The following is a 22,831-nucleotide window of genomic DNA, read 5'->3' on the forward strand; positions in this document are numbered from 1 at the left end:
ATAACTGTGGTTGGTAGAGTAGAAAGTGAAGCAACTGGCTCGTGGTTCACCCCTCCATGAATACCCAGGAATTAACTCCAGTAAGTTTCTCATAATAAATAGCTAGACCAAACGCACATCAAACATATTCTGGGGTTGATTTCCATGACCAAGAATTCAATGTCGATGATTTGGTTATTGCATCCAGTCTCTTCTTTTAATCCCCTGATGAATTCTATGTTTTTCAACTGAAGAATAAACTAACGGAAATACGTCAATTGTGTCCACTTACTAACATTTTTGTTGTACCTGTTTTACCATCAAGAATCCATGAAATGAATAAAAATATAATGCTCTACAACAACTTGGTACAGGAGATGATAAAGAACTGTTTTCCTAATATTTGGTTTCAGGGTATGTATGGTTTTTTAGATAACAATAAGCTATTATCTGTTAAGTTCACTAGGGGTAACGACATGATTCACTTAGGAAGTAGAGGTTTAGCTAAGTTTGTAAGCCACATGAAAAACTGTGTGTTTCTGAAAGAAAAGGTGTCTAGGGAGTCAGCACAGAGGGTTGGATCCACTGGTCCAACCTAACCGACACATTACTATGATCATGAAATTAATTAAGGAGGTCTGTGAGCCATGCTCAAGGCCCATCAACATTGGGCAGCCCCTACTAGAATGTGAAGCCTGTCGGACAGCTATTCATACTAAATGTTTTAAAGTAGCAGGTTTCTGCCCTACCAATGGTCTATGGGTATGTAAGGTTTGTTCACTGAACGTGATACCACGCTACAACCCCTTCTCTGGGATGATTAGTGATGGTGGTGATAAATTCTACGATGATGAAGGTGGATGTGATGACGAAACTATTCAACAAATTTCGAATGTTCTAGACCAATGTCAGAGCTACTCCACAGCTGATCTTAATAGGGTAGTCAAGGAGCTTCAAAACTCATGTAATCTTTCATCCACACACTCAAAATTCACATCCTACTTTGTCAACTTAGATGGTAACAAAACCAACTTCGATTGTCTTAACGTTGAACTCAAACGAATTGAACTAAATTTCTCTGTAATTGGTATCGCTGAAACAAACACAGATGAACCTCTTAAAGAACTATACAGAATACCGCAATACAACAGTTTTTATCAGGTCACTCAGGAAAACAAGCTGAAAGGGACTGGTGTTGCCCTCTATGTAGCAAATCACCTTAATGCAGAAGTCATAGAAAATCTTGGCTACTGCACGCCTGATATTGAATCAATCTTTGTTAAGATCACTCAATCATCCAGCAAGCTCACACTCATCTCAGGGGTCATCTATCACCCTCCAAATGGTGACATTCATAATTTCCTTAAGTCATTCGATCACATATGTAAACTCCTCCCTAAATCTGGTGTACGTATAATGGGGGACTTTAATGTTGACCTTCTTAAAGTGAATGGTGACTCTGGTCATGGCAACTATACTCTTTTTGAAGAATGCTTATTTAGAAATGGTTTCGCTCCCGTTATTTCGATACCTACACATGAGAGACCAAATTGCAAACCATCTTGTATTGACAACATCCTCACAAATGACCCTGGTAACTGTGTTCTCTCAGGTTGTATAACAGATAGAATTGGTGACCATGCTCCAACATTTGAATTCACTGACATCGAATTCGAGGTTGGTCCAAAAAGTGAAAAACATGTCCAGTACTACGACTTCAGTAATGCCAACCTTAATAAATTCCTAACCCTACTGAACACTGACCTCTCAAAGCTCCACACTTCTCATGAATTCTCGGATTTTACTAAATTCTTTGATCATGTACTTGATTCAACATGCAAACTTGTAAAGCCAAAAACTACTAAACGGAATCCTATCAATAACCCCTGGATAACAGATAGTATTTCATCAGCCGTTGAAAAAAAACATGAATTAAAAGATGCCTGGATTACATCTAAAACTAAGGCAAACCCTGATGAAAACCAGGATCTCGAACAAACCTTCAAGGTATACCGAAGGATCCTCAAATCTGTAATTAACACTGCAAAAAATACTTACTCTTGCAACCAAATCATAGAAAATAAGCACGACCGTAAGAAGACATGGCAAATCATTAATGAACTTAGAGGGAAGTGTAAAAAGAGTATCAAACCCTCATTTATAATAGACAACAGAAAAATAACAGATAGAAGGGTTATTGCAAACGAGTTCAACAAATACTTTAACTCCATTGCCTCCACTCTAAATGAATCAATAGCTGACCTGCCTATACAGGCTTCTGAATTTTCAACATTTGAAGACTACCTCCTGCCATCCAACAATAACTCTATATTCCTAACTGACTGTTCACATACTGAGCTCATGGAAATAATTTCCAAGTTGGAAAATGGCAAATCTAGTGATATCCCAATCCGTGTAATCAAAAAGTCAGCTCATCTAATCTGCCCTGTTTTAGCCCAACATTTCAACAAACTGATGATGAGCGGGGTATTTCCCGATGTTTTGAAAGTTGGGAAAGTTACTCCTATATTTAAGAAAGGAAACGAAGAGGATGTAGGAAACTACAGACCTGTCTCTACTCTGCCCATATTTGGTAAGATATTTGAAAAAGTGATATACAGCCGTATCTATAGTTTCGCTTTGTCACAAAATATCCTTGATGAAAACCAATTTGGCTTCCGCAAGTCCCATTCTACTAGCCATGCTGTTAACTACTCTGTTAGAATTATTGAAGAGAGCATAAAAAAACGAAACCATGTTCTAGGAATATTTATAGATTTGAGTAAAGCATTTGATACAATCGACCATAGTACACTCCTAACAAAACTAGATAGGTATGGAATAAGAGGCAATGCAAACTGTCTCATTAAAAGCTACTTATCAAATAGAACACAGTACACAGAAGTCCTTAATGAAAAATCCGAAAACCTTATCATTAAATATGGAGTTCCACAAGGCTCTGTTTTGGGACCGCTCCTTTTTCTTCTATACATAAATGATATTTCCAATTCCTCAGATTTAGGAACTTTCATACTATTTGCCGACGACACCAACATTTTTATTAATGGCAAAACTGTAGAAGAAGCTTATGAGAAAGGCAACAAATTGCTTAGCTGTATAAAAAAGTATATGATCCTTAACAAACTACACATCAACATGTCAAAGTGCTGTTATATGCATTTTAAACCAAAGGCTAGTAAACCAGTAAAATTTCCAGATTCGCTTCAACTCTATATTGATGGCTTTCCAATTAAAAAACCAAAGCAACAAAGTTTCTTGGAGTTGTTATTGACGAACAGCTTTCCTGGGGGCCTCATATAACAGCACTTAAACGAAAGTTAAACTATGCCTCTGCCACCTTAAATAGAATTAGGGACTCTGTACCGAAGGAACTCCATAAAGACCTCTACCACACACTATTTGAATCCCACCTTACATATTGTATCTCAGTTTGGGGTGATGCAGCACTCTTTAGGACAGCAAGTATATGGTTGTCTCAGAAGCACTGCGTACGGGTCCTCTTTGGTGATAAAGAGGCATACCTAAACAAGTTCTTAACATGTGCAAGAACAAGAGAGTTTGACAACCAGGCACTTGACCATACATTCTTCCAACTAGTATAGAGCACTGTAAACCACTTTTCAAGCAACAAAACATCCTGGCTTTCAAAAATTTATATACATATCACACTTTTATGGAAGTTTTTAAAATACTGAAATTAAGGTGCCCAGCATCACTGCAACAGCATTATCAGCCATCTTCTAGAAAGGAAACCACTCTCATTTCACAACTCCCATCTAATGACTTCATATCAAGATCCAAAAAAATTTGGAGCACAATTGCACCTAAACTTAAGCTTTTTGACTACTCCTACAAGATTAGCCTTGCTAAAAGTCGCCTGAAAAAGGCACTTCTAAAGCTGCAACATGCTTATAATGATTCAGCATGGACTTCAAGCGATTATGACATAATGCAGCTGTCATTTGAAAACAATCCCCTTCAACAAATTTAATCCAGTGTTCTCGGCCCACAGGTTCCTCCTATTAAAAAATTTTTAATTTTGGTAAATGTGTGCTGACTCCACCACCTATGTATTTAACCTAATATTTAGTGTATTACAGGTAGACATTGACTTAGGTAGGTATTTTTCTCTTAAGGTAGATATTAAGAATTTGGTAAATTTCTTAATTGTATGACTATTTCCATTATTGAGACGTTTTAAATATTTGATTTAAGAGGTTTTTTTTATAGGACTGGTTCACAGTGTGAACAGATTCCAGATTTATATATTTTTTAATTGATATTTAATAAATGATTAAAAGAACCAATTTTAAGGTTGCCATAGTAAAGCCTTTAGGTCCAAAAATATACCCATTATGCTCACTTAAAAACAACTCTAAATCAGTAGGCTGTCACTCTATTAATGCACCACACTGCTTCCCCCACTGCACTAAAAGTTATACAATAAATTCTACAATCCTAATTTTGTATCGTGATGGAGACCGGTGTCCATACAAAACATTTACTAGGTTGCCGTTTGGTGTGAGCAATAGCGAACAGCACGCACACTCCTTTGCCCCGTCAACCTATATCTAATCTATTTAAAGAGTGACAACCATACTACACATTGAATTAGGATTCCTTTAAATATCAAATTGATTTATTGTAAACTTGTTTACTCTGTAATAAATGGCATAAAATTGAATTTTTGTTTAACTGAATTTTTGTTTAACTGAACTTAAAATTTTCGTGAGAAGCTCTCGGGAAACTAAAGTAATGAACTTAAGTTGGATCATCTGGGAAATAAATGTAATCATAAGTCAGTAAGATACCAATTTGTTCCCCGCAAACATACCCTTCTATACTTATCCTCTGGTAGCAATCATCAATGTACTTCTCCACCACATATTCCTCTCCTATGTCCGGCATTGTTTCACCAAGCCTTGTATTCACCAGATTTCTGGAACCTGTGCAGTAAACCGGCTTTGCAATTCAGTCTTTCTGATCAAAAGGCCAGTCAACACGACTGTTGGTGCGCAATGTGTAGGGAACCCCTTGCAGATATTTGAGGACAGATCGTGCTTTGTTGGTGACTAACTTGTCCAATCTTGCGGATCGGGAAAAACTGACATCTCCATAGTTTATGAGTTCACCTAACATTGCGTACGAACTGTCACAAGCAGTAATAAATCGGTTTGTTCCTGCATTTAGCGGTCAAATAATCAAATCTGTGTGTAAGTACCGAGAGTTCCAAGAGTACTGACATATTGAGAAACAGCTTATAATAATCAACCATAATGATTAATGTTGTAGTTGCTGAATTAACAGAGTACGTCTGATAGGGTTGCTATTCTGTGCTACACAATGATCAACTCCTTTTTAAAGTTGAAAACTATTGTTACGTTAAAATGTCACTTATCTCATGCTGTTCTTCTCTGTAAAAACCCTCATACTTGATTATCGATTTACACTAGTACTAGAAAGCTTTTCCAAATCTATAACCAACTATGACAATATAAGATGACCATGAAATTAAATTTCGTTACGCAATTTCGAATGGTAAAGAGAGAGTCACCCCCATTTTCCTCCTCCTGTAAATTTTTGAATCTATATTAAATAATATGTTGAACATTCCTTCCTAGCATTATAGCATTATGTCAGACACAGATTACAGTGAATACGATTCAGACGAGGAGCCACACACCCACATTGCACATGGTAATCATTATTCTACCCTAATTCCTAAACATTCCAAACATGATATAACATGTCTGTGTTACATCATGCTACGACATATTATAAATTGGGTTGCATGTCAATTTTTTGGTTTGCAATACCACATTATTGCTAACTAACAATATTAAATGCCACCATTTACAAGGAACAGGAAATTTCAGTTTGTTGTGCTGCTCAGTTCATTGTGCAATGTGCATACGTGCACATGTAAGACGATTACAGGAAAACAGAAAAGTCATTTAAATCAATAGCTGGAAAAAGAATTTTTACTTGAAAATATAGTATGGTTTCTGATAATTAACTATTCAGGTCAAACCAAAGATACTGGGCTTTTGTTGAACGGTGCTTTAGCAAAGGTTAAGCATTGGAAATCAAAGTATCTCAAATGTAACAAAGAAAAAGAAAAGGGTCTTAATGTTTTGAAGGATGCAAACATGTAAGTCAATTTTCATTGGCAGCATTCCCTACTTATTATTTATCATTTCTTCATTGTTAATGTCGTTCACTTACCATTTTCCCTAGACAAAGATTGAAATTAGATTACATAAAGGATATAATCATGTAATTTTGAGAAAATTTTTTCTTGCTGACATTAACAGTACAACACTTAATATAATAAAACATTCAAAGTAGCTTTAAATGTTTTATCCTCCTCAGTTGTCAGTCCTCTGTAAAGATATACATTAATTTTTCAGGAAAGTTAAAAATTTGACTGAGATGAAGTTAGCGTACGACAAGCTCAAAGTGGATTCTGATGTTGACAAGAGAGATTGGGAGATAAGAATTACTAATGAAGCTGAACAGACCAAAAAGTACCAAGGTTTGCCTATTGCTGGACTGTACTTTGGAACTTAATCTTGTTTCCTATGAATCTACAGTAGGTTTTTAAAAAAGCTTCCTTTTTATAATGATTATAAAACAGAAAACTCGCCTCAGTGTTACTGAAAAAGAACAAAGCGAGTTTGGAAGAGATGACCCAGAAACATCGCGAAATTGCTGAGTTGAACAAAACGAACGAGGCTAAACTTTTCCAAACTAAAATAGGTCAGCGAGGATAATAATTGAGACGATTATTCATAATATTGAACTAAGATGAATTTTAATACCAGTTAATATGCTGTTAGAATCAAAAGTGATACAGTAAATTTTGTTTAGTCAAAATTACCCGCTGTCTAGAAGCATAAGTATAATTATCACATAATCTACGACCTCACTTAATACTGTATCAGATATTCAGATAATGGTGGAATTTATCACTAATGTCACTAAAATACCACTGTATCAGATTATGCGGGAGTAGTGAGTGGTGTAGCGAGTCTAGAGGAGCAGTTGGCTGAACTGAAGGATGAGAACAGGAACTCGAAGGAGGTAATGCAGGAACAGACCAGTAACATACAAGCCCTCTCTGGCGAAAACAGTGGTCTTCAGGTACAGCTACAGTACAATCTTAGTGTAATTATACGTACAATGCGAACGTTCGAAAGTAAATTAGTAACTAAATTTATCTTTGTAAAAAACTTAATTATGCATGCTGCTGACCGCTTCGATTTTCAATGGTGTTTTGATCCAAATGAATAAGTTTTATTCAAATCCAAAATAAGGACAACATTTTCAGAAAGACAACGAGTTGTTGAAAGATCGCTGCAAGGAACTCTCATCTCAAGTGAACGAGTTCAGGAATATCTGTGAGAAGTTGGATAAGAAGTACGGTAACCTGGCTCAAGAACATCTAGCTTTAAAGGTTATCATTCTTAAAAATACTTTTACAATCGAACTTGTTGTTCTTTGATAATAATGGAAATACTTCAGCACATTCTTTTACATCACGATCCTTCCACACAAAGGCAATGACATTATCAAGTTAACATCCTTTCAGAACGATAGCAGCATGAACAGCAGCTCCCTTACAAAGTCTATAAATGTATCTAAAGAAGAAACACTACAACTAACGAAAGAGAGGGATTCTCTAGCTCTGAACTACTCTCATACAAAGTATGTTAAATGGGTACACGTACTCAAGTTCGACACGTACTCAAGTTCGACACGTACTCAAGTTCGACACGTACTCAAGTTCGACACGTACTCAAGTTCGACACGCACTCAAGTTCGACACGTACTCAAGTTCGACACGCACTCTAGTTCGACACGTACTCAAGTTCGACACGTACTCAAGTTCGACACGTACTCAAGTTCGACACGTACTCTGTCGAACTAAAGTGCGCTACCTGGACTCTAGTTCGACACGTACTAAAGTTCGACAAGATAATTTCGACGAATATTATATCTAGATTGTAGACTGTAGGGCACGATATAATCATATTGATCGACCACAAACATACAACATTTGATATAATCACATATAACTAGGAAGTAGGAACCGAGTATAATCATCAGAAATAAGTAAAAAAACTTAGAAATCTGTAGCCCCATTCTTTAAATCACTAATAATCACATAACACATAATTCGTTCTTTTTACTCGACGGAAGATATTGGCTATGATAACACAACGTGGTTGGGTCTATATATTAATACTGTGTGAAATATCCCGTTTTAAAAGCCATTTCCACCAGAGAAGCATTAGTAGACACCCAGAAGAAGTTGGAGGAGCTACACGAGCTTTACAAGAAGGAGAAGAGTGAAGCGGATGAGAACTCAGTCCTCCTCAAGCAAGCAGAAATGAGCATCCAGCACCTCAAGGTTATTGTACACTTTCTATCAGGCTCAACTGTTACTGAGAGTGGGTTGACTCAGTGAAATGTATCAATTATTAATTAAAAATACCTAATTAAGATTAACAGCGGAGTGATACTGATAGCTAACCAGAATTTAAATTGGCTTTACTACAGGAGCTTTACACAGAGAAGGAAAGTCAGCTGAAGAAGCAGACAACTGAGCTAGAGTCTCAAGTGTGTGCTCTGAAGAAAGACGTTGAAAATACACGCGCTTTACTTCACGAGGCCCAGGTTAGTTACTTTTATATTCATTATTTACTTAATTTTAATACAAACCTATCTATTTATTAACTTGTTTGAGTCTTCAGAGTGTTCAGACTTATCGACTCATGATAATTTATAAGAATTTGTGGATAACTCTGTTAAATGTTTGTTCTTTTAAAATTTTCCAGTTCTCAGTAGGTCTATTATCAGTTTATGTTGAAAATTGTTAATTTACTGGTTGCAACATTTTCAGTGTTTAATGTAAGTTTGATAGTGGATTATGTAAAAGTAATTATGCCCCAATTAGGTCCCATTTAGGCCCCCAATCCCCACATTACAGGATAATATGTCGGGTTTAAATCCTTTGTTTGATAATGTATAGTCAGATCTTATAATGCAGGCACTTCCGTGTTTCCATAGCTACCAGTGTACGTTACCATGGATACCGCTGTAGTAATTACCCTGTAATGACCCTAGTTAAACGATTAAACTGTACTCATACAATGTAGTATACAGTGTAAACCTTGTATATTCCTCCTCTCTCCTAATTTTATAAGCTCTAAATGACAAGCAATACAAGTTTGAAGCAACTACGCTTCTTCTTCTTCTCAAATATGTTAACACATTTTTACATAATATGCCCTCATAATCAATCTCTCATATTTTCAATCATTAAGTTCATATTCAGTTCACATTCACTCACTCACAATATCAGAGTCACTCAAAATCACTGGAAGAAACCATCACGTGTGAAGGAAAAGATGCTGAGATGTTAGCAAATCTGAAGGAGACTGAGAAAGAGAAACTGTTGATAGAGATACGAAAATTCATATTTCAAAATACAGGTAACCGGTTTTAACGAGAGTTTAGTGATCCTACTCTTACTTTTTAGCAAGAAAAATGAGTCAATAAAACAAATTCTTATCTTCTACTGTTGATAGTAGTTTAAAGCTGATGCTTGTACTAAATATTTGTGGCTCAGGGTTAAAAGATCAGGTGTGCAAGTTAAAGAAGATGAATGAGAATATGGAACAGAACTACTCAATACACATCAGAAAAGCTAATGAGCAGGTCGCAATTAACAGACAGTTTCAGTTTTGTTATCATTGTTAATCCCCTTTACCTGGATATTGGTTCTTTCTTCTTTTTGTTCCACTGAATTTATTAACAAATCACAATTGTATGCTTATATATGTTATGGCACATATATATATGATATATTATATAGATCAGTGAATAAAACATTTTCAGGTAGAAGGACTGAGTAAGCAGCTCAGTGAACAGTCTCACCATCTCTCTGTTGTTGAAACTGAGCGTGAGAGATTACAGGTAAAGTGTAACAAAGCCAAACGTCTGTCAAGTCAGACTGACACAACCATACTCAAGCTCAACGAACAAGTCGCCTTAACAAGGTGAGACGAGTATATAACACTTGGTGAGGGGGGGGGGGGGGGGGGGGGTGGGTGAGGGGGGGGGGGGGGGGCTAGGTGGTTGTTATCTCTCTTTTCTTAAATTATACACCTCATGATTCATGAACTACCTATATTATTGAAGGTACCAGCTTAACTTTACTCTCAGTTATCATGTTATAATCTCAGGGAGCAGAAGTCCACTTTACAAGACAAGCTGAACAAGTCACTAAATGAGTATCAGGATGTGGAGGGGAGAGTGAACTTGGTAAATGAGACATTGGATACTGAGAAGGTACGTTAACTAAATAATAGAGAAATCTTCTCAACTTCAACTGCTGCCAGCGCTAAAAAATACGGCAACATTGCGTTACTGATGGCCCAGCCTATATATTTGGTGATATTTGCCAGAAAATGTTTTTATTTCTAAATTTCAGGGTAATTGGGGACTGAAAGAGCAGGAAATGACTAAGGAGATAGAAAACTTCAAATTGGAAGTTTCAAATCTCGAGGTAAACATTCAGTTTCTATCAATATTATCGCTTTGATTTATAATTTTAAGGGATTTGATGTATTTGTTCGCGAAAGTCACTTATATAAAATACCGCTGCACTCAGGACCAAATCAACGAGATCGATAAAAATAAAGAAGCACTCTCACAAGAGAATTTAAGTCTAAAACTTCAATATCAAGAAGAAAGGGAGGCTCTCAAGACCAATTTTGCGAACCTCACTGAGTGTAATAGAGGTAAAATCTCACTAATTCTGTATTTTGCAATAATTTTACTTCACCAACGTCTAGGTGGGTGCTCGCACAACCTGACTACATTCTTCCGGTCTCAATTTTGTCTCACGAAGTTTGGCCCCCGATTTTAGTAAACCTAATCATAGTGTTCCTTCTTGGCCCTAGCGTGACCCTAGATTATTAATTAATTACCATTTCAGAACTGGAATATAGAGTGTTCGAGTTAGGGAAGTCTCGCGAAGAGATGGAGAACCGTTATGGTGCTCAGTTGGATACCTGCCAGAAAAAGGTTGGTAGTTGTTGGATGTTGGCTGCTAGAATGTCTGGCGTAGTTCAGAAATACTCCTTCATAAAATACGGAGTCAATAATTACCAACACTCGTGAGAGCTAGGTATCATAAATTGTTATCACTCGAGCCATCGGCACGTGTAGAAACATTTCCAATACCTCGTTCTTATTTGTGCAGTTATCGCACAGTTTTCTCTTAATCTAAACAGATTTTCATACAAATTACCGTGCCAAAAGCAAGGCGCTTTCTCCAAAATCGCTGATAATTGGATATTTGGTTCTCAATTTATCAAATTGCTTGATAAATAACTGCACCTGTCAAATTTACCATACGATTTTACTAATTGCAATTACAAAACAATTTGACGGATAAAAAAATATTTTCCGAACAACTTTTATTATGCATATGAAATAGGCAATGTTCAGTTTTATCTGGAGAAATATGAACATAGCAAACTGCTGAACATTATAATAGAGTCCTGTGACGCCGAAATGGAGAATCATTACGAGAAATTATCGTCAATCGTGTTATTTCTTATTGCATTTAATTGAACAATTATAGTCTAATATGCAACTATTTGAGGTTCAGGTTTTAAAGTCAAACTCAATGAAATGCTTGTATTTGCTTTGACCCAAGTCTCTATTATATATATATTGCAGTATAACAACAATACCCAAACTATATTGTTAAACTTATGAACTTTAACGCAGATTCAGCTGCTGAACAACAAGGTAAACGATAAAACCAATGAGCTGGAGACGGTACAGACACAAAACAACGCACTCTTGATACAAGCTGAGAGACTGAAAGTGGATTCTGAACACAACAAAAGTACTATAACTCGACTGAGTGAGGAGGCTGACGCTTATAGGTAGGATCCTGATGTTATTCTATTTGGGCTCTTTTAAGGGGGCAGGGGGGGGGGGGGGGGGGGGGGTCTTCATGGAAATTTTCTCAAAATCGACTTTTTAGAACTGTTTCTAATAGAGGGGAGTAATATCTATCAGATGCTTTTGATCCCGTGGAAAAATATCGTTCCTAGTCGAAATTATTGCTGGTCAAAGGTCAGTGCGTGTGTGTAATTGTATTGCGCAAGCGATTTTTGATCGCGTGCCCTGAAAATCGAGTTTAAAAATCTATCTTCTCCTACATTTTTTGAACAATCACCCTGAAACTTTCAAGATATATGTTCTAGGGATCATTTAGAAGAGATGAGCCGAGCAGAATTTTGAGATAGGCCTTTAAAATTTTTTATTCGATTTTGAAAATCATGGACGTCGAAAAATCATCAAAAAACGAGGTCCAAGATTTTCAAAATCAAATTAAAAATTTTTAAAGGCCTATCTCAAAATTCTGCCCGACTCATCTCTTCTAAATTATCCCTAGAACGTATCCTGAAAGTATCAGGGTGATTGCTCAAAAAATGTAGGAGAAGATAGATGTTTAGGGCACGCGATCGAAAATCGCTTGCGCAATACAATTACACACACGCGCTGACCTTTGACCGGCAATAATTTCGGCTAGGAACGATATTTTTCCACGGGATCAAAAGCATCTGATAGATATTACTCCCCTCTATTAGAAACAACTAAAAAATCGATTTTGAGAAAATTTCCATGAAGACCCCGCTGCCCCCTTAAGAGGCCAACCTTTACCCACTATTACCCACTATTACCCACTATTACCACTATTACCCACTATTACCCACTATTACCCACTATTACCCACTATTACCACTATTACCCACTATTACCCACTATTACCCACTATTACCCACTATTACCCACTGTTACCCACTATTACCCACTATTACAATTGTTGTGAGCAAAACGACTGATAAAGCAGAATCTAAGGGTCGCACCCTTCCCTGGATCATAGCCGGGGCCGCAGATTAGTGTACTCTCCATGTGAAGATATTATCGCGCAGATCATAATTCATATCAGTACACTAATAACATCACTGTTGTGTGCCTCTTATCCTTTCCAGCGTTGAATATCACTGTTGTTATCATTCCTTTATAACGCTGATTGCTCGCCGCTAAATTGTTAACTGATCATTATCAGCATCGTTTCATGAACTCATTAGTTTTAACAATATAATAAATTATTTTCTGCACATCATAAATAGACCGATAATACTGATGACGAATAATTATTAAGCTATAAATCAAGTATTATCAAATAAAGGGAATGAGGAACCTTCTGATCTAAGGTGTTCTGTAGTAAACTCAGTTTTGCAGTATAATTAATCTACCCATCAACCAAAGTACGTTTAAAAACCAATGATGATATAATCTTGAAATAGAGCCAAATAATTTCTTTTCAACAGTTAAAAGTTGTGTGCCTTCTACTGTTTGCTTTAGTCAACTATTGGATCTCACTAACAGATCCCTCACTTGAAGTATTTATTAAGTAGACTTCCTGTCCATGAAACTGAGTCTAAAAACAGAGACACTTAGTCGTTCATTAAATATTAACTTATATATTACTAGTCATGCAATCCCAAATAATAGATCATGTTTTGTTTGAGTAGGCCTCTTTACCATTTCCCTGCCAATAACGTTCCTGGCATAGATGCAGATTTCGTTTTGAGGTGAACTTTTAAGTTCCCGAGAAATCTTCTTAAGTTTGCTTTTTTTTCTCCTCGGGCACATTCGTAACCTACGGGCCAGGTAAACCTAAACTACATATTGACTGTTATGTAAGTATGTGTTGAGGAGCCAAATCATCTGAAAAGCCCTAAACCTATATTTTGCTCAGGCACGTAGCCAGGATTTTTCTTTGGGGGGGGGGGGGGGGCTGTCGGCGAGCGAAGCTGCAAGCTGTGGCAGGGGTCTGGGGGCGCAGCCCCCAGCGGGGTCCAGAGGTGTTTTAGACTAAATTGAAAGTTTAATGAATTTACAAAAATGTATGGTTTGGCATAATCATTGCCTACAATCCTGACCTGAGTAATTTCCCCCTTTGAGACTTTATTTTGGGTTGAAAATTGAGTTTATCGAGAGGAAGTGAAAAATCTCTGGTTCAAATTTGGATTTGAAGCCATGTTTAATTTTTTCTGTTGAGGTCAATTTTTTGCGCAGAAAGCGCTCGATTTTAGGGGAAAAAATTTAAGTTTGCTTTTAATTTTTAAGTTCCTGTCGGCACCTGAAATCGACGAAATCTGCAGGGGTGGTTCCTGGTTTAGATCATGAGTGAGGATACAATAGCGGCAAATGACGACTCTTCTATGAGGAGGGGGCAATTTCAGACCAATCTTCTCAGACCACACAACTATAAACTATTTGATGTCACATCTCCAATGTCAGAACTTGCCCGGTACTTAGCCTCTCTTTTAGTACTAATGAGAAGGACTAGACTGACAACAACAGTTCCACGCATACTGCCTCATCTCAGTCAGATGATAACTAACAGGTTCAACAACTCTCATCTATAGTATAGACTTAATGTGTTTCTCTTCTCGTGAGGCCTCTAACAGGTTCAACAACTCTCATCTATAGTATAGACTTACTGTGTTTCTCTTCTCGTGAGGCCTCTAACAGGTTCAACAACTCTCATCTATAGTATAGACTTAATGTGTTTCTCTTCTCGTGAGGCCTCTAACAGGTTCAACAACTCTCATCTATAGTATAGACTTACTGTGTTTCTCTTCTCGTGAGGCCTCTAACAGGTTCAACAACTCTCATCTATAGTATAGACTTACTGTGTTTCTCTTCTCGTGAGGCCTCTAACAGGTTCAACAACTCTCATCTATAGTATAGACTTACTGTGTTTCTCTTCTCGTGAGGCCTCTAACAGGTTCAACAACTCTCATCTATAGTATAGACTTAATGTGTTTCTCTTCTCGTGAGGCCTCTAACAGGTTCAACAACTCTCATCTATAGTATAGACTTACTGTGTTTCTCTTCTCGTGAGGCCTCTAACAGGTTCAACAACTCTCATCTATAGTATAGACTTACTGTGTTTCTCTTCTCGTGAGGCCTCTATCAAAAGAACTGATAACCTCTCACTGCCTAGCGTGATACTCATTTTGTTTACCACTTTATCTTTTTTTCTCCCCTAAAAACGCAGTAACAATAAGGCAGGAGCACTGGCATGGAATTTATTATTTTCAGTTAATGTCGAACACGGCGCGGAGGTTGAAAGTCGGAGTTTTTCTTCGTGCGATAAAGTTAGGGTCTCGCATTTCTCTCTCGTTATAATCACTTTATTCTTAGTTAAATTAACGACAATTTAGCAGGTTATTTATGGTAAGTAGCACCTTCAGCAGTTAGTTAATAGAGATCTCCAGTTAATCTAGAGCGTTTCCACGGCTGCTCCTGATCATTCTTATCTCTCATCACACTTTATCATAGCAAACATATAGCTCAAAAGAAGAGATGTGAAAAGATAACATTGATAAAGCACTCAACTCATTAACAAACAAAACATATCATTATCATATCTGAGGACTTTCAGATGTTTTTTATGTTATGTCACGGAAAATGTTTGACCCAAACCATAGTTGCCTCAGAAGGTAATTGTGATTGACGTCATAAAATCAAAACTAAAACATGCTTGCTTTATAACATGATATTTATTTCCTCCGTGCGCGTGGGATTAATCTACTCGTGGTCAACCTTGGATAGGTTAGTAATTGACATTTTATTTAACACAATGCATCACTAACCTAACCAACTCAACATGTTAATATTACTATCAAGCTACTTAATACGCTTATCTTCTTACCCGTCGTCTGTATGGTCACGAGTTTTAACTACTCGAGATCGGCTCCGGAAAGCTTTGCTTACAACGTATTATCAAAGTTACTATTTGATCCAATCCAGGATTGATATTAAACAAAATTGTGGTAATTAAAACCATTATCAAAGTATTCAACGTAACAAAAAAAAACAAGCAGACTCCTAACGAGCGATAACTTTACTTTATAAAACGAATAGTCGCTACTTCTAATGATTGAGCCTAAGTAATCGCAAGGATCGTTTTGTTAGATCACTAAATATCACCATGGAGAAACTTGCTATTTATAAAATCAGAATTTTTAATGATGATCACAATTTCCAGTCATTAACAAATTTACCAGGTAATCATTACCGGTGTTCTTTCAGAATTGGTATTAATGACAGTACTTCTGACGCTTTTGCTCGGTCTTTAGGCTCGTTTCCTAGCTGTGTTTCGTTATGATCTTCACACCTGTTTGTTTGCCAGATATTATCTCCGAGTGCTGTCTACTTCTTCTAACACGTTTTATAGAGATATGATCAGCAATCATATTGTCAGTTAAACTTCCGTTCACCAACCGTGTCATACACCTCCAGTACTCAATAGTATACTAATGTTGTAATATATAAGTTCGTGTGCCAATTTCGTTTGAATTTAAACATACCTGCACCACTAACCCGGAGATTTACATATTGTTTGGTACCCTGGTACCTAACATTCTCCCTGTTCACTTCCCATATGATGTGGTAAGGGAGAGTTTAATTGGGCACTAACATCCACTGTCAGCAGGCGCATCAACTAATTTTACTCAATTTGCCAACTCTCACTTTCACTACTCTTCTTCTTCCCACGCCATACAAAACTGATTTTTATACGTTCTAATCTTGTGCTTCGGATTAACCAGAATTCATATTCTTTGACTCTATTTCTTTTGTAATGTGGGCTTTTAAAAGAATCTGTTGGCGGACAATAAGCTAGCTATTAGTTATTATCTAACGTTGCATGGTAAACCGCGCTCTTTTATCCAGTTAAGATAAGTATTAATAAACTATTGGCAGTATATCGAGTGCATAGGCAATAAAAATGCTATTGGATTTTTCTAGATGATTCGTTTTGTCTATATATTGGCTGATGCTGTCTAAGCTCTATTTATATTTTAGGACCTCATCAAATAAACCGTTAGTTCTCAAGAGCAAGTTTCCAACTCGCATTCCTTCATTAGTCTAAAAATTCAATCTTTCTAGATGGGGCATGTGACCGTGTTTTAGAGCAACATGGGAATTGTGATTATTGAAAATCGAGCTTCTCTCTGGCATTGATGGTGTTCCCTGTTTTGTATTTGTATAAATGATTGTGAAGAAACCTCACTAATGGAAAAAAATGCGGTTTTTAATAATTTTTTATTTAATTGTTAAGATTAAGATTAAAATTAATTATACATATGTCCCGAGCTGAGGGTGGGCCAAAAGTTAATGTGCAAACGTTTGGTCTTATACCTCCGCCGTGCTTTATATTTGAGAGCTGTTACTTTGCAGATGGCATACTGCACTGTACCTTCTTGTTCGAGGATTCCGTCGCCAAAATACGAAAATTCGAATGTTATAGACCACGCCCATTCAATATTAAAACACCTATATTGTTTTATCTGAACTTGCTGGACGCCTAATTTTTTTAGAGACGGTAGATTATTGAATGTTGCATCTGATCTGAAAAAATTATGTGAAACGGATTTAAAATGAATGAGTTATCAAGCATTTAGTTAATCTTGTTAGTAAAATTGATTCGGTGATTATGTGACACAACACCTTAATTGGGCTACCTTCAAAATTCCCACTGTGTAAATCTGATATCACGTACCCCAACGCTATGCTTTTAGCGTGCTACCTGAGGAATTATTAGAGAATTTTGGCGGCAAATGAACAGTGAAACATAACTGTTGCAAAAGGATAACTTTATTTAAAATATGCACATAATAATAAACAACAACAAATCTACACATAATTCTCAATATTAAGACAATGAAACCACCGGACTACGATGTATGGGGACTTTCCACCCCATGGCCCATGGCAACATTAAAATATGTCGACTCTGTTACATCGTTTCCTCAAATTAGACCCAGCACCAGAGGAACCGCAATATACACCCCCAAGTAGGCCGAGGTGCCCACTCACTACCCAATCACCTCAGCTAACCACCCATAACAGGGTGTTTGGAGTTGTGACGTCACAATTGAACTATGTCTGATTGTCCCATTACTGAGGTTAGATATCTCCCAAATACAACAGAACTTTTTGTACACCTCTACGAAAATTTGGAATGATCTCATCCCCTAAGTATTCGAAATATGTGATGCTAATGAAGATAGGATAATAATCCCGGGTTCTTCCAAAAATTCAGACTTATCAGCCTCGTCAGGTATTATTAAATCTAACCTTAAAAAGCACTTGCTATCCCTCCAAAATCGAGATGACCGTAATACATGGTAACTAATCTATATTATATCTCAAATTCTACATCCGGTACAGCTCTGCACACATGATATATCTCTCTGCCATGAAACATGGCTAACCTTTTAAATTTAAAACTATGGTTTAAAACCTAAACCTAAACTAAAACTCAACTGGGCTCTCCTGTGTCACCAAACTAGACCAATAAGCAATTTTAGATTATTATATTTTTCTATATTTGTATAATATGTATATTGACGTAGTGGATGGTTGAGGGGGTTTCAAGCACAGGTCACTCTCAAATCCTAAAGCAGTGGCCTTCGGCACTTGAAACCTCTTCAAACCTCCCCTGATTTATTTATTATTGATATTGTTTGATTGTGCCGTAAAAATAAATATTTGTTTTATTAAAATATTAGTTTTATTAACAATGTTGGACTAGCTTACAGGAGGGTGCCGTCATCTGTACATCACCTCAGCTCTTAGGTGTAGGTGTACTCGCTAGGTGTACTCGTTAGTCGCCAACAATAAACCAAGGAGCAATCCTATGAGGCACCTGGCACATGGTATTCTTTTAAACTTGATTTACCGTGCTCATATATTGCAACCTCTTTAACTTAATTCAAGGTGCTCATATTTCAACCTGTTGAACTTGATTCATCGTGCTTATATTTCAACTGGATTTAACTTGCTCATATTTAAACCTCTTAAATTTTATTCGTCGTATTCATATCATATTGGTCTTACAGACCAATATCTCTTCTTGCTTCTGACAGACCAATATCTCTTCTTGCTTCTACAGACCAATATCTCTTCTTGCTTCTACAGACCAATATCTCTTCTTGCTTCACAGACCAATATCTCTTCTTGCTTCACAGACCAATATCTCTTCTTGCTTGACAGACCAGTATCTCTTCTTGCTTCTTTCTCTAAAGTATTTGAAAAGCTAATGCATAACCAAGTTATAAATTTTTTAGATAAATACAGCATACTATGTGAAAACCAATACGGTTTTCGCCCGGGTAGGTCTTGTGAACATGCTCTTCTCAACGCAAAAGACACCATTCTTAATTCAATGTCTAAAAAGCAGGTAACTTTACTTCTTTTAATCGACTTCAGCAAAGCTTTCGACCTTGTGGATCATTCCATACTCTTGCGTAAGCTGGACCATTACGGCATAAGGGGTCAAGCCTTAAACTGGTTTAAGTCATATCTCACTAACAGGAAACAGTTTGTATCAATTGGCTCGTCAAAATCCTCAACCAACCAAATTTTATACGGCGTGGCCGGTTGCGCAAGGGTCAATATTAGGACCTTTACTCTTTATAATCTACATAAACGACCTGCCTCAAATATCAGATATACATACATACATGTTACATGGTAAGGTCTCCTCCTAGTCGTTGGAGTGGCCTGCATCACACACATCGCGTTGGCGGCGTAACATATGTCTCCACTGTACTCGGTTGGTAGCCAAAGCTTCTGTTGTGTCGTTGTCGATGTTTTCAACACCTGTAAACTTAGCAGCATCTTCGAGTACGCAGGACTTCCAGTTCTTACGGGGTCTGCCCCTTGACCTCTTTCCATAGTTTGGCTTCCAGTTCAACAGAAACCTCGGTAGTGTAGAGTCTGGCATTCTAACTACATGTCCATACCAACGTAGCCTGGCAGCACTGATGAAAGTCTCAACTGACTTGATGCCAGCCCTCCTAAGAACTTCGTCGTTGGTTACATGAAAGAACCATTTAATCCTAAGGATCCTTCTCAAGGAGGTTTGATGGAAAACCTCGAAACGTTTCATCTGCTTTTTGGTGGTGTTCCAGACTTCAGCTCCATACAACAAGATGGTGAGGACAGCAGCCCTATAGATCCTGATCTTGGTTGGAGTCTTTATAGTTCTGCTATTCCAAATGTTCCAGAGCTGATGAAAGGCGCCATTAGCCTTCTGGATACGGACATCCAGGTCTCTGTTGATTGTCCCATCCCCACTAATAGTTGCACCCAGGTAGACAAAGTTGCTAACCTGCTCGACGGGTTCACCCTCAACCGACAGCTCAATACAATCATCCTTGATGAAAGGTCGCTGGGAGGCGCACTTGCTTACAGCCATGCATTGGGTCTTCTTTGCATTTATTCTGAGCCCAGCGTAGGAGCTGTAATGAACTAATAGATCAGTTGATTCCTGTAGGCCTTCCCCTGAGTTGTCCATAATAGCCATGTCATCAGCATAATCGGTGTCCAGAATGACCTTTTCCTCGACCGTCTTCATCTCTTTCTGCAGCACTGCGCCTTGACTGATGATCTTGTTGGTCTCAGCCAGAAATGCAGAAAAGTTTAGGCAGAAATTAAAGACAGGAGGTGCTTGAATGTCACCCTGACCTGTGCCTGAGTTAACATCAAACCAGTCTGTCAGCTCCCCATTAACCCTCACGGCACTCATGGTACCCCCAAAAAATGACTGAAATATTCTGACATATTTTTCAGGCAGCCCATAGTGTCTCATACTGCACCAAATAAAGTCCCTTCTGATAGAATCGAACGCTGCCTTGAAATCCACAAAATTAATGTAAAGAGGAATGTTAAACTCAAGACAGTTATGAATAATAGTTCGGAGAGAATAAATCTGATCAATGCATGAGCGGTTCTGTCTAAATCCGCACTGATTCTCCCTGAGGAGACACTCCATACCAGCATGTAACCGCTTAAGAAGAATCATCTGAAAAAGCTTGGATGCTGTAGACCTTAAGGTGATCCCTCTGTTGTTCCCGCAGACTGAAGTGTCTCCTTTCTTCCCAATAACAATGATCACACCCTTTAACCAATCTTCAGGAACAGTCTCTTCTTCCCACACTTTCTTGAATAGACACTCTAGTTGATCAACTAGAGCACTCACACCATACTTCAGTTGCTCGTTAGTTATCCCGTCCACTCCTGGGCTTTTGTTGTTCTTAAGCTTTGTCAGGGAATAACTAATCTCGTCTCTGGTGGGTGGTCCATCCGAACAAGAGAGAGAGTTAAAGTGGGGTTGGGGTGGTACTGTATCAAGGTCGGCAAGGTTGACACTTGATGATGGGGGGTTCAGAAGTTCAGTAAAGTGCTCCTTCCACCTATCCCTCTGCTGTTGGGGATCCGTGATCTTCCTACCGTCCTTGTCCCGGACACAAGATGCTTGAGGCTTCTTGTTCTTACCAGAGATCTTCTTGATCTTTGCCCATACCTCACGCTGCTGACCTTTGCTCGCTGCTTCCTCAAGATCAGTAGCTACTCTAACTGCCCAGTTATTGTCGTCTAGCTTGCTGCTTTTCTTGACTAACTTATTAAGTTTAGAATACTCTGACCTGTTAGTGTCCGAGTTTGGGTCTTTGCGCTTAAACTGTGCCCGCTGAGTCAATAAATCCTTGGTCTTCCGTGACAGGTGTTGCTCCTTTGCCTTCCGGGGTCTTTTGCCTAGTACCTCCAGTGAGACATCAGTGACGGTCTGACTGAGATTACGCCACATATCCTCGAGGTCGACCTCACTATCCAGACTTGCAAATCGGTTTTGAAGAGCCACATTGTACTCTAAAACCGTAGTACTATCCCTCAGGCGCTCAATGGCAGGCACATTGGGCCTGTTGGCGTTGATCTTTGTCACTGACTGAAGTTTGATTTTCAGCAGTCCTAGAACCAGATAATGATCGGAGCCGATGTCTGCCCCGCGACATACCCTAACATCAAAAAGTGACTGACGAAACCGCTTTCCAATGCAGATATGATCTATCTGATTGACGGTGAGCCCGTTGGGGGACCGCCATGTTCCCTTGTGAATGTTCTTGTGCTCGAAGAGAGTTCCCCCGATGACAAGCTGGTTCGTCGCACAGAAATCCACAAGTCTTGTCCCGTTGTCATTTGATGAGCTATGGAGTGATTCCCCACCGATGACCGCTTCACTTCCATATCTGCCTGATGTTACTTTTGCATTAAAATCGCCGAGCAGTAATTTGATATCGTGACGAGGTAGCCCATCAAATGTATCTGTGAGTGTCCTATAAAACTTATCTTTCTATAGCCAATTTCATTATGTACGCAGATGATGCCAACATCTTCCTGATAATAATAATAATAATAATAGGATTATGGCCACATAGCCATCTCGACAAAACTTAAAACCCAACTGCACTCTACGCTATTGCAGTTCGCACAATATTTTCAAAAAGAAAAATGTTCCTATCCGGAACATGTAATGATTAATTATTTTAAGGACGTTAACATGTAGTTGATAGAATGTTGGAGATCAATATTAATCTCCAACATTCTATAGTAAGGATGCACTTTTTTGATATATAAATTCTTAATACTTTAATACCTGGCAACTTAATTCTGTCTTCAAGAGTACAGACCTCATTAAAACTGTTTAACGCAAGATAAGCCTCATTGTTCAATCTATCGGCAAAAAGGTCTATACTAACACTTAATCTAGTTAAATATTGTGCCCTTTCTATCTTGCTAGTTGAAATTTTTAATTTGTATTGTTCCTGCGTTATATCCGGTATAGTAGTAAATATCTCTTCTTTCTTGGCGTCAAAGA

At 37.9% G+C, this 22,831-nt stretch overlaps 1 protein-coding gene across 1 annotated transcript in view; it reads left to right on the forward strand.

Annotated features, from left to right (window-relative positions):
* The first annotated feature begins 5,625 nt into the window (after positions 1-5,625).
* LOC134812636 (uncharacterized) overlaps positions 5,626-22,831 on the forward strand; it is a 55,615-nt gene continuing 38,409 nt past the window's right edge. Inside the window, exons 1-17 of the mRNA XM_063820123.1 lie at positions 5,626-5,697; positions 6,025-6,151; positions 6,411-6,535; positions 6,652-6,759; positions 7,001-7,143; positions 7,331-7,456; positions 7,592-7,707; positions 8,287-8,413; positions 8,563-8,679; positions 9,368-9,497; positions 9,635-9,723; positions 9,904-10,064; positions 10,251-10,356; positions 10,499-10,573; positions 10,679-10,808; positions 11,006-11,094; positions 11,806-11,966. Of these exons, the coding sequence (XP_063676193.1) occupies positions 5,634-5,697; positions 6,025-6,151; positions 6,411-6,535; positions 6,652-6,759; positions 7,001-7,143; positions 7,331-7,456; positions 7,592-7,707; positions 8,287-8,413; positions 8,563-8,679; positions 9,368-9,497; positions 9,635-9,723; positions 9,904-10,064; positions 10,251-10,356; positions 10,499-10,573; positions 10,679-10,808; positions 11,006-11,094; positions 11,806-11,966 (1,994 nt within the window). The 5' untranslated portion in view covers positions 5,626-5,633. The remainder of the gene's footprint in view (positions 5,698-6,024; positions 6,152-6,410; positions 6,536-6,651; positions 6,760-7,000; positions 7,144-7,330; positions 7,457-7,591; positions 7,708-8,286; positions 8,414-8,562; positions 8,680-9,367; positions 9,498-9,634; positions 9,724-9,903; positions 10,065-10,250; positions 10,357-10,498; positions 10,574-10,678; positions 10,809-11,005; positions 11,095-11,805; positions 11,967-22,831) is intronic.

Source organism: Bolinopsis microptera, chromosome 3, assembly GCF_026151205.1.
Source record: "Bolinopsis microptera isolate Bmic1 chromosome 3, MBARI_Bmic_1.0, whole genome shotgun sequence".
Taxonomy (NCBI): domain Eukaryota; kingdom Metazoa; phylum Ctenophora; class Tentaculata; order Lobata; family Bolinopsidae; genus Bolinopsis; species Bolinopsis microptera.